General features: G+C 34.2%; 1 protein-coding gene across 1 annotated transcript in view; it reads left to right on the forward strand.

The window, feature by feature from the left end:
- The window catches only part of SNTG1 (syntrophin gamma 1), a 312,663-nt gene that overhangs the window by 265,993 nt on the left and 33,130 nt on the right, over positions 1–13,540 (forward strand). The window contains exons 13-14 of the mRNA XM_053965314.1: positions 249–365; positions 4,623–4,694. Coding sequence (XP_053821289.1) covers positions 249–365; positions 4,623–4,694 — 189 coding nt within the window. The remainder of the gene's footprint in view (positions 1–248; positions 366–4,622; positions 4,695–13,540) is intronic.

Consider the following 13,540-nt stretch of genomic DNA (forward strand, 5'->3'; position numbering starts at 1 on the left):
ACCTTTAACATCCCTGGAGTATGTGGTCTAGGTTTTTTGTTGTTGCTAGTACAATAAGTATTTCTTCTCATGTTTTTGCATTGTCCTAACAGGCATCATTTATAAAAACTGACAATGTACAAAATTGTGTCTGGGGTTCAAGCTTTGCAGCTATGCTAAATTTGACAGACATCAGTTTATGCACGTGAAATACTTGCAACAAAAGGAAATTTCTGAGAAATTGTCAACACTATTGATTTTTTTGTCAGATAGTCTACATGGGCTGGACAGAAGAACGGGAACAAGACTCCCTTCAGGACCGAATGTACACACCAAAGTTTCTAGCACTGAGGGGAGCTTCCCTGTATAAATTTATAGCACCTCCAGTAAGTATGTTTCTTACACTTAGTGAGAATAAATATTATTAAATAAAATAATGTCATGTAATGTATACAATGAGATACCACTCATTGGGCTAGCAGGACTGCAACTAACAGCATTGAAAAGTTCCAGGATGTGTGTGACAGAAGTGACAGAAAACAGCTCTTCATCAGATGATTGGATATCTAGCAAGAACTTATTTTCCCACACTTAAATGAACACTTAGAAAAATAAAAAAAAAAATCTGCTCATGTTAAAAGGGAGCTTTTAATTTTCCTTTCGCGGACAGAACAGGCCTGAAGCAAGATGGTTAGATTAAAACTGAGCAATCATTCCAGAGAAACTGCTGAGATTTGGGGAAATATTAAAGCTTTTTACACATTGTGGAGATGGCAATATGTCTCTATTTAGATTCCATCCTGAATGTAAGATTTTGCTGCTTGAGAACACCAAAAGGTAGGTAGGGAATCAAATGAAATTAAGTTAAATATATTAATTAGAATCTCACATGGAATACTGGGCAAATTTTTAGGGCTTGTCTTACACTCAGCAATTTAATTTCACAGTCTTATGGTACATATAAGATCCTCTAGCTAACTTTTAAGGCAGTTGCTAAGGAGACAGTATCAGTCCAAACCATGCCTGCAGCAAGAAGAGTCATGTGGATTAATTTTTCCTGTTTATTGGGTGACCTTTCTGGCTGCTGCTAAACCCTGTGTTTGTCAGATCCAGGCTGTAGCTCCTTCCTGCCTGAAACAGAATAATACAATAGTTGGGTTGAAAGGGGGCTTTAAAGGTCATCTAGTCCAACCTCCCTACAGCGAGTAGTGACACCTTTAACTGGGGCAGGTTGCTCAGAGCCTGTCTAACTTGGTCTTGAATGTTTTCAGAGATGGGGCATCTACCACCTCTTGGGGCAATATCTTCCTGAGGTAGTTCAAAGCTATCTTGCAAATCTTTAGATTGATCATTACTAAAGGTTTAAAAACATGTGGAAGACATGGGAATTGGGAGTAAGTATGAACTGAAAACCTCATGTGTTCAGTGTTTGTAGACTACTTCACAGGTGTGGGATTTTGGTTCTCTCAGGTCTGTTAATGGGATCTTGGCTTTTTTTGGTGGATATTTTTTAGGGTGAGATTAAAATGTCAGATTATGCTAACAAGCACCTTAATTCAAAAACAACATCCCTGTCTCTGCCAGAGCTACTTGAGCATTTGCTGCCTGTCAAATGCTAGTACCCATTTTACCTAGTACCCATTCTGGGTACTAGATAAAATCAGAATCAATTATAAGAAATCCTGTTCAATAGAAAATAGGAAGATTATTCTTTTTAAAGAACTATGGAAGAGACCACAAGCCTCTTTACTGAAGAATCATAAATTTCTAGGAATAATATACTTGTAGGGGGTAAATGTCTGATGGGGGATGATTAATGGGTGTGAAAGGAACATGTTCATATGAAGAATCTCAACCATGGTGATGTGAGTAAGGAAGATTTTGGCAAGCTGCTATCATATAAGACAAGAAATTCATCCTCAAGTTGTTATAGCTCTGGTTTCAGCTCAGCTGCAAGCAGAAAACAAATTTGTATTGCCAGATTCTGGTTCCTAGTCTAAAATAGAAAAGCTGTTCAAATGCAGAGAAAAATATTTTCTCTTCATGGAGTAGGAGGGAAGCAGAATGGTAAGCATGCTTTTTTAGGACAGAGGAAGAGCTCCTGAAGAGCTCCTAAGAGCTCCTACAGAGCTGCCTTGAAGACACAGAATCATAGAATGTTTATGTTAGAAGGGACCCTAGAGGTCAAGTTCCAACATATAATGTATATAATAATTGCACACTTCTAAAATCCTATTTTCTATATGCAAACTTTTACACATACAGTTATGTTTGCTATTCTGCAGGTTTGTCTCTTCCAGGGATTAGAAAATATTAAGAACAAAGTTTCAATGACAGTTTCAGGGCTTCTTTTTAGGAGATGTATAAAGTGTAGTTAAAATAAAAACTATTTTAATTGTATGTGCAGAATAAACTACTTGAAAAAAAAGTTGTTTCCTGTAAAGAGATGTCCTCCAAACTTTCTTAACTAGAAAGTCAAACAAAGGTATTTCCCCAGACTCTGCCAAAATCTAACACAATAGGGAAGTATGTGTTTAAACAATGTCTGTCAACACCTCCCCTTGCTTCTTTTTTTATCCTTTTGATCAATAGTACTTCTACTTCCCATACTCAGATAAAAGAGCATTCCTAGTGTTTCTTATTTTCATTTTGAAATTTTTAAAGAAAATTACTTCTATACTATTTTTCCTATTATTTCCTGGCACATTTCATTCTTTAGAATTGTTAATTGTATCAAGTCTGGTGGTTTAAATTTCTTCCAATTTATAACTGGAAATTTACTTGATAAAGAGCCACTAACATCCTTTCTTTTGCTACTCTATATTTTAAATTAAAACATTAAAAGTGAATGGTGCAGCAATTTCTATGGGTGTCTTAATTCTACAATTGCTTTTGTTCTGCACATATCTTTGTACAGAAAGAATTTTGGTTTGACTTGAAAAGAAGTCCCTTTACAGGTACAAACTAAAGCAGGAAACCAGGGGAGAAGAGGGAGCTCTTATATTTCCCCCCAAAGTATGGAGCCTATCATAAGTTTTTAAACATAGCTCCAAATGGCTTTGTTCTTCAGGAGCAATAATAATGACTTTTCCTCATGGCACAATATTACTTTATCTGGTGGGACTGGGTGTTGTATGCTCAGTGGGACTGTAGCAAGACTCCTCTCCTCATTTTTTTGTTTGTGGTAAGAAATTTATCTTTTTGTCCATAGGAGAAAGAGTAGCTTTGTGGTATAATACCCACAGTTCAATAAGATAATGAAGACTACATTTGACAATGACTGCAAATAAAGAAAATTCTAATAGAAGAGGAACTATAACACTGTTTTTGAACTTTTCATTCCTGCCTGTGATTTCCTTAAAGGATTTTCCATTACAGCAATGTTTATAACTAAAAATTATTTCGGGATAGAATTTTCTTGTATAATATCAAAACAATTTTGATCTATTAATGATTACTTTCTTGTTAAATGAGAGATAAATAGATCTCATAGAATATTTTGTTCCTTGGGCTCTAGAAAATATTTTATTAAACATTTTTCAAAAGTTTCTCTTGCATCTTGTAGAAGCAGTAATGTGTGTTTTCATCAACCTCTTCATTGTGCCTAACAAATTTAATGATACAGCTGTCTTCCTTTGGATGTGGGCCACTGTCCAAAGTGTCTTGCCATTAGGATGATTATTCTTTCATTTATAACCTCAATTTCATTCTATTTTGTGCCTTCATCTTTATTTTGAGATTTTTATTTGAGATTTTCCTGTTTTCTGCTTGTGTTTTCCTTGGAAATTTTATACACTGTTCTGATATTGCCTTAACTCTTCCCTTACTGAATATATTCATCTATCACTTTCTGTCTCATTTAAGTCTTAACACCTACCCTTCTATGTTTTAATTTAATTATTTTCTGTCTTATTTAATTCTTAACACCTACCCTTCTATGTTTTAATTTAATTATTTTATATATGCATTTTTTCTGTGTAAAACAGTTGCCTAAAATGAACACAGTTATAAACAGTTGTGAAATCCCAAAACAAAGAGGAAAAAAAAAAGACTATTCTTCAAATCTTAGTTTGTTAGAATTTAGGAGTAGATTGATCTTGGTAAGAAAAAAAGAAAATTAATATCTACCTGTGTTGTTTCATGCTTTGTTTTTCCCCCCTGGATATCAAGGCATGTGGGGTAAGTGTCTGGGACATTGCAAGGTTGGAGATTGGTTTAATGGATTTGCAAATGCTGTAGGTGATTGGGAGCAAATAGCAGCACACAGTTACAAGGAGGAAAGGAGAAACATGTCTTCTAATAGACAGGGCCCTGGCTCTGTGAGATGAATTCAAGGGCTGTATCCTCTCAGGATCTCACTGCAACCCCTGCAAGTTCCCAGGGGAAGTATCATCATTTTGCACAGAGCAGGCTGCATGCAAAAGAACTGCATTGTAAGGACAGGGAGGACATCTCCTAAGCCTTGCCTGGATGGAACAGTCTGGTCCCTGCTATTGTTGCTTTGAGGCAGTGCTTGGTCTTTCTGAATATATTTTAATCAATGTCAATAGTTTTGAGATTTTTTTTCTTAATAAACTTAATTCTTAAAAACCAACAAAATAACTTCTTTTTCTGTTTATTTTGTGTTTTGTTTATTTTTAAAGGTCACAACCTGGGATTGGACACGAGCTGAGAAAACATTTTCAGTTTATGAGATAATGTGCAAAATTCTCAAGGTATGATAAGAAAGTATAAAATAAATTGCCACTTTGACAGACAAGAGCATAACACTAACTACCTTGCAAAAAGAGATCTATTTTTTATCCCTTTAAAGTCAAATATCAGAAGTTCTGGTGTCAGTTGGTACAGAATTGAACTAGAAGGCCTGGCAAAATTGGAAATAAACTGATTTTGACTAGGAAATGACCTTATTTCTTCATAATGCTGTATGGGGTTTACAGCTTCGCTTTAATGTCACATTTAACTAGTATAACACTTCCTTTTCTAACTGAGGACCTAAAGAGGCAGTGATCAGTTTGGTTGTTTTCAAATATGTTGATGGAACTAATAGCAGCTGCAATGTATGATTTCACTAGGACTGAGAACAGAGCCTTTAAAATATGCAATTCCCTTCTGAAAACTTTTGTCTTACTTTTTCCATCTTCTTGTCTGTCTGAAGTGTAATAAATGAGAAGAGATAATGATACATATTTAGAAAGATAAAATTATGAGTAGCAAGTTAATTAAACCATTATTGTACATTGTTCCAAATTTTTAAGTGTGAATTCAATCAGAATCATTTTGTCTGGTCTTTTCTCTGTGAAAAACAGTGAAAAACAGATGCTCAAAATTTCTCAAATGAGAAGGAAAAGAGATGCCTTTTTCTGTGCATGTGAAGTGCTTTCTGGTTTATGATGGTTTTGAGGGTTTTTTGGTCCAAATTACATAAAGGTAATTTTAACATTTCTATCGCTTTATCTAGGCAGAGGCAGACTAGTATCAACAAGAAATATGAAAATACCATACTTTTAAAAAGTGTTTTCCACTGGAAAGACCTTTTACAGACATAAATGGTACATTTCTTAGGTTTGTAGATCACATAGGTGCACTGTATTTTCCTTAGGGAGGCAGATTAAAGTTGCAATGGCTCAATAAAATTTGGAAACTTTTTGCACTTGACACTTAAAAAACAAAACAAAACAAAACAAAAAAAAAAAAAAAAAAACAAAAAAAAAAAAAAAACAAAGAACAAGCCCTTTCAAGTTTATAGTCTGAAAAAATCCTCTTTGCTAGCGATCTGAACAGAGAAGTGAAAAGTTTTTTTTTTTTACTGCTATGTTGGCTGTGAGGTCTGGAGTCTTCATCAGGGAGTAGAACCTGCCAAACACAAAACATCCCATCCCTGTGGGATGTCTTTCAATTACTGAGTGTGTGCAAATTTTGTCTCCTTAGCAGTGCTCATGTAGGAAGAGGAGAAACAGGACAAGTTGTTCACTCGGTGAAGGCGTTGCACTGAGGGTGTAAGTGAACAGTGCTCTAAGAGCACAGTCAGGCTTTGGAAGAGTTGAAAAATACCACTTCTTACATACACTTTTTTCCCCATTCCCTTTGATAACTTCTGATTCCTTCAGGCCTTGGGTTTAATGCAATAAGCATCAAGGTAGCTCTTTGTCAGAGAACTAAGTGCTTTGGAGCCAGGATGACTCCTCCTTATAACTTATCCAAAGATATTTTTATACTCTTTGAACAGAAACTTGCTGAATGTGTGCCATTTAATCTTCTGTAATTTAAAGGTCCTTCTCCTTTTTATTTTAGCCATTTGTCTTTGTTGATGGTCTTCTTAATTCTCTTGCAATTTTAGCCATTTTTCTTTTCCCCCCTTTGTTCTGTCTCTTATTCTTGTATACCAATACATTGCTTTTTGGTATTTTTTTCATTTCTCAGCCATGTAACAGAAGTTATTACAGCTAAGGGGACAGTCCACAAAGCAGTAAAACATAAACCAGTGCCTTTCTGGCATTGTTGTGTGGAAGCACAGAGAAGAGTACAAATATGCTGGGGTTTTTTTATCATCCAGCCATCCAAACTCTCTGGGAAGAGGTGTAGATCTTCCAGCCTCAGTCTACATTAACAGAGAGGCAATTGCAGCATAAGTAAGATAAGAATGTAATTTATGTGTTTATCACTTTATTCATATTCAGTTATTTGTGTATTTTCTGTAAATATGGTCAGGCTTATAAAATGTTGAAATGTTTCAAGCAGGTTCTTTAGCTGACAAAAATCTGTAAATAATAAAAACTGGAAGTGGGAAAATCATTGCAATGGAATTGCAGCTTCTGACATTGGAGCATTAATCTTCACCATATTCTAGTTTTCTACAGCAGTTGCTATAGAACTTAACTGTGGTTTCACTAAATATAAAAGCAAATAAAACCAAGAAAAACAGTTTCCCATTACACTACTACACTGAAAATCTGTAGAATCTCTACAGTTTTGTTCAGCTTTTATGCCAACATCTTAAAAGTCTCCATTTAAACAATGAGTGGTTTTTAGATCCATTTGAACAAGCCCCATGGATATTACTGAACCAGAGGCCACCTAAAAAAGAAAGGTTACTTTGGTGTTTTGTGATCACCTTCAAACATCTTCTCTTTTATAGTATCTCAAATTCTTTTCTCTGTTTTTAAAACAGTGAAAAACAGATGCTCAAAATTTCGCAAATGAGAAGGAAAAGAGATGCCTTTTTCTATTCATGTGAAGTGCTTAGTACCTCAAAACTTCTTCTCTTTTATAGTACCTCAAATGCTACTTTTGTTATAAATCTATTTGACCTGGAGAATGACGCAGCTTTTCTGGCTAATATTCACTTCAAGTAGAAGGACTTGCAAGTAGGCTGTGCTAACCTCTGTATGAGTTAGCTCAGGAGTGAGAATTGGTGCTTTAGAGTTAAGTGTTACCACATCATTTACTAAACAAAGTGTATCTATATTGCATGGATTCATTGCTTTTGAATGAGATATTAAAAAAAAAAATTGTCCATATTCAGATTTACATTCATTAGGATGCAACTGTCACCCAAGGTAGCTGGTATTTTCTCCTGTGTATACTGGCAATTTCAATAACTGTCCCTCATGCCACAGAGACAGGACTTTACTTAATATGTCTGTAAGTATTTTTTCTTCATTTTCCACTCTGTAATTGTGACTAAAATTCTGATGAACTTCACAAGAGCAGTCTGGATTAGAGAGACTTACTACCCTAAGTTTGTCTTTTTAAATAGAATTGTAATTTTCCTCAGTTTGAGAGACTTCTCTAAGTTTCTCTTCATGACAGAAGCACTATAGTAGAGAATATGAACTCCCAGGTCCTACTGAATGCATACTGGATGCATATTTTAGTGTTTCAGGATGAGAGAATAATTCATCTTCTGGTAACAGGAGAAATATTAAAACAGTAAATAAATATTAATGTCTACACACAATACTTTGTCTTCTGCTTAAATGATTTAATCTTCAGGAAGAGTATGTAGTCCAAAAATGTTAAGTGAAACCCAAAACTTGGCTGCCACCATGACCAATGTTTTCTTTATATTTACTTGCATCTGTTTAGTGTTCTTTTTCCTCTGGTATCCATTCCAAAAAACTCTGATTCCTTTCACAAACAATATAGAAGACTGGGATACCATTTTCAGTTGTCACAGTTGCCTTTGTCTCAAGCAGCTAAAAGGCAGGATGTTCTACACCTTATTCAGAGATGTCAGAGATTATTATGTGATTTATAGCTAGTGGATTCATATTTATAATACTCATCAAATAAATCACTATTTTGTTGTAACTGTATACTTTTTTCTTTTATTTTCTGTATCAGATTACAAAGAAAAGGAAGTAGAAGCAAGGCATTAAATCTCTATTCTAATTTGATTAGAACCGTCTAAATAACCAGGAAGACTCTTAAAATTTGAAGCATAAAAAAATGCTTTAAAAAGCAGTCTTTTTACTGTGTGAAAACCAGTTTTACTGACACAAATTCAGCAAAATATCATTGAGCCACTAATTCAGTATTTACAATTTTATATAGTAAAAAAAAAAAAAAAGAAAAAAAATGCCAAACCCTCATAGCCTTTTTCATACACTACCAAAACAATAAAGTAATATCAAAAAAAAAAGATTCTGTATAGTTTAGAAACTACCAGATAAAAATATATATCATATAAATATTAAGCTCTTCATTGTCAAGATTTTGGGGATGAAATAATAATTATTGACATGAAACCTAGGTAAAGCAGGGTGAGTACAAAAATCACATTAGAATTTAATTGGTTTAAATTATTCATTGTGAAATAATGGCAAACAGCAGTGGGCTATGTTTGATATATAAGGAGCATTTATGGAGATGCAAATAACTTAAGACCTGGGGGCATAAAAGCATAAATTGGTAAGCATATGAATTAACTTATTACAAATTCAATAGGTCTGTTCATTAAGGGATAGAAGGAGAGGGAAAACAAGGCACTGAAGAACTCTTTAACCTTAAAAATAAGCAGGTAAAAAGAAAGTGAGTAGAAATCAAAGTCAGGCAAGTTAAAATTACAAAGAAGGTAAGAACTGTAAAAGCTGTGCTGATTAGTCAGTGAAAGGTACCCGTAAAAAGTTGATAGCATTTAAACCACTCTTCTTTTTTTAAACACAAGTTTATTCAGACTAATGTTAATGGGATAGTGACATCAGCGTGTGGATGAAAATCTGTGATCCGTGTTAAGAAATTTGTCAGGCAAGATAATGTAATGATACCACTTTTGACATTAAAACGTATCTATGAGTCATTTTCAGTAGAACTGCTGGAAGAATTTGCTATCTCCCAGAAGCTTGTTTTACCTTATCCTTTATTTTGGGGAGTAAAGCCCCATTAACAGCCAACTAATTTTAATGTTGCAATTGAACAATATTCAATGTTCCAGAAAAGCAGGTAATTCTACCACTAACTTTAGAAAGGCAGGGGGCCTTATCATGTTCAGTATTTCAAATCAGATTTAACTCTATATGTCTTTTTGATACCTCTTGATACACAGTTTTAACATGAGTGTTTTGAGAGTGTGTGCATGTGTGTGGATAATTTAGCAAGATTAAATTACCTTGGATAAATTTGTAAATAGTTTAAATATTTAAACAATTTTTCAAATAGGGCGTAAAAAAAAGTTTGTTATATTTTTTCAGGTAAATTATGGAGAATGACATAAGAAATTGCACTTCTCTGTCCTTTCTGCTTCAGTTACTTATGTTCTTCAGCTCATCCAAACATCTCCTTGTAATTGTGAGAAAATTCTTTCTATACTTTAGTCACCTGCCTCCTATCTTCAGTGTCATACAAAATATTTGGAGATTCACAGTTAGACCATGTGTTATTCAGGATAAAACAGGAAACATATTCAAGTGTCAGATCAGCTCTGAAATGAAATGTGAGGATAACTGTGGAAGGAGGTCTGTGCTGGCAAGATGTCAGGATAGTGAATCATTAGTGTTTACAGTTAGTACCATTCACATCAGTGCAGCTATAATTTTCTTGCTATATTAATCAGGACCAGCTTGGTGTCTCAGAAGACTTGTGATTCCTTCCTTATTTTAGCTGTTAGTATGTGTAAAATCCTCAAACGTAGTTATGTTCATTTTTCCCACTTAGATTGCCTGTAATTGTATGCTGTCCATTTCTAGTGAATCAAGTACGGGAAAAGGATGATATAAAAAGGATGGGAAACTACTGACAATGTTATTTTATTCAGGTAAATTTTAAAAATAATGCCAATAGACACACAAACCTATAAAGTGCTGGTAGTAAACATATTTTGAGGTCTGTCATTCACATGGTTTGCTCAATGGTGAGACTTGCATACTGATGTGATTCCACTAAAATACTTTGCACTCATAATGCTTAAGAGGCAGAAGTAATGCATCCTTTTTATGAATAACTTAATGCTGTATCCAAGGAATATAATATTTTCAGCTAGGATTTAGCCAACTACCAGTTCTTGGAAAGAATGCTAACTCTTGAGTACTTCAGTTGAAAACAATTGAAGTAATTTTCAGTCTTTGGTTTGCCTTCTGTCCTACATTTAAGACTACCAAATGTTTCTACAGAAAAGAGGATCTATTTCCACTCAAAATAGAATTACAATTGTCTTCTAAGATAAGAAAAATCTAATAGTCATAAATTATATCTCCATGTCCACTGACATCAAGGCTAAGACTAAGTTGGCTTCAGTTAGGCCATAAAGAAAAACTTCTATACTGAAATAGAGCTCCTGACAAGGCCACTGAATTTCCACCACTGGATCCTTTTAAGTGTAAGCTGGTGTGTAGCTGCTCCTATCATGCACAAAGATAGGCACTAGATGGTTGCACCTTGGGCAAGATCATACATGCTTTCTGTGATTCTGTATGTGATTTCAGTTCATTTCTCCTCAACATGTACATAGTTATACAAGCCCCAGTCCATGTTTGTCTGGGTAAATTTAATGGGCCCTGTGTGTTAAAGGTGTTGATGTTGCTGTAACTCTGCAGCACCATGTAAGAGTCTTTTCTGAAAGCAAAGAGGCAGTGTTATTATGTGCATGACAACTACCACTGTATAAAGGCTTATTCATTTTTTATTTGCTTCAGAAATGAAGGACAAACAATATTTGAAATGTGAACTTATTTAATAAGGCTTTTCATGTTTCCTGTTAACTTTAGAGAGGTTTCTCATTTTTTTATTAACTCCCTCCCTCCACCTTTTTCTGACATTTCCTATGTAATATTAATATAAAATGTCACCTTTTGGGTGAAAAATAAATGACTTGTGTTGGGCTGGGGCTGCCAATCTCAGAGTCTGATCCTTCATCCTAAAAGAAATAACAAGATAAACACACAGAGGAAAGCAAAAAGAATAACAGATACAGAAAATAAACTTTTAAATTACTTCTGCAGCCTCTCTGTTTCAGAAATTGCTTTTTGTTGCCTGTCTAGTTATGAGACTGACAGTTGTTGGCTATTGCAACATCCTTGAAAAGCAAAGACAAATCAACTTTTAACATAAGGCAAAAGGAATGTTGAAAAAGAGCAGAAATGAGGTGTGAAATATAAATACTGTGTAAAGATACTTGGGAAAGACAAGTGTATGTCTTAAATCCAAGATACTTGAGATTTATCTGCAGCTTGAGAAGTTTCCCTCCATTGATTTAATCTAATCAGAGCATTTCTAAAGACTGGAGTGATTCAGTATTGTATTAGCTAATATACTCTGACTCATCACTTTTAGTAGATCTTTGTCTAACATTTTTCTCTAATTTATCAATATTCTCTTATTTTATGGTCACAGACTTTAATTATTTGATTATTTTTTTCCTATCTTTACCTCTGGATATTGGAACACTTAAATGTAGCTTAAAATGCTGAAATCTTATTGCACAAAGAATTGGTGACTCTAGGCATTCCTGCAACAGTGATAATTTTGTATTTTTCACTGGAACTCTGTCCCAATCTTTATATGAAGTGAAGCATTCAACTAATTTCTTAAAAAATCTTTGTTTTGTTGTTTTATGATGGGACCCTTTTTACCACAGTCCCTTTTAATTTTTTTTTTCTTATCGCTATTAGCAAGAGCATGTAAAATAATTTTTTTAAACATTTGCTTATACAAATTTTCTGTCATACTGATAGTCAACACAAATGCTTTTCACTGTGCTACTCTAATGTACTCTCACCTTGACATAACGTATTGACAAGCTATTTGAGTATGGAATTCTGTCCAAAAAAGAAAGGAAGCTAAATAAGGAGTATGCAGTCAAGTAGGTAATTATTTTAATATAATAAATAATCAGTTTGGTGGGTAATTTTCCAAGCTTTTGTTAAATCAAGTTTAATGCTTTTCCTTCCAATGTTTGTGTCCTTCATGAGGAAGACCTTTAAAAGATCTTTGCCTGCCTTAAAAACTAATACCTCCAAAGTTGGGGGAAAAAACCCAAACACAAAAACTGACAAAAATGAGAATGAAAAGAACTTTTCTTCCATGTAATTTCTTTGTCCACTTCTGCTGTTGAGTCAGGTGTTTTTTATCTTATTTAAGAAGTGGATAGACACTTTAAGGAAAATGTAGAGTATCCTGCTCCCGCCATGGCCAGTAGGATGACAACTCCTAACAGCTGGAAATATAGGGAAAGTTCTTTTCCTTTATGCCATGGGGATGCATCATATTCAGAATGAAATCTTCAAAATGGTAACAGTCAAATTTTGCCTAGAACAACTACATTTTTTTTGGTAGATCTTAACTTTTCTTCCCAAGGCCAGCAAAAGTGTCCCTGTCCCTGAATCAGCCATTGCTAGTCCAAAGAATGGAAGTCCCAGAGCAGCCCAAAAAGCAGATTTGGGGGCTCTGTTTATTTCTTTATTTTTAATAGGGACAATCAGCCATTGCTAGTCCAAAGAATGGAAGCCCCAGAGCAGCCCAAAAAGCAGATCTGGGGGCTCTGTTTATTTCTTTCTTTTTAATAGGGACAATCCAATTTAATTACTTTTTCTAATTTATTTTACAGAACTGATTTAGCTGCTTTGACTATAATATAAAATACAACAATATCCTCAGGCAGACAATTAACACGGGGGAAAAAATCAGCTGCAATTATTTAAATTTGAGAAACTACTTTAAAAAAGGATCAGAATGAAAAGATATGATCACTCTTATCATTGCTATCAATTATCATTATATTTACTCTTATGGGATCTGTTCTTGAACTTCATTTCCAGCAAATAATGTCTCAAAGTTTGGAGAGGTAAAAAACCTTAGTAACTCTCTAAAGAGATGATCAGCACATTTTTTGGTATCTGTTTGTAATTATACTCATCTCTGATTTCTCTGTAACAGAAAAAAAAACACTACTGCCTCTCTGGAAAGTATTAGAATAATTTATTTCCTCAAAAGATTAGTCAGTTTTATGAACATTTTGAAAATTTTCCTCATATGGCAAAAAAATAAACAAATTTCTCAGTAGAGTTCATTAAGAAATAGACACAATTATGACACGGACTCAGAAGAAACCTGTTTTCAGATTCTT

This window comes from Vidua chalybeata, chromosome 1 (genome assembly GCF_026979565.1).
Source record: "Vidua chalybeata isolate OUT-0048 chromosome 1, bVidCha1 merged haplotype, whole genome shotgun sequence".
NCBI classification, from domain to species: Eukaryota; Metazoa; Chordata; class Aves; order Passeriformes; family Viduidae; genus Vidua; species Vidua chalybeata.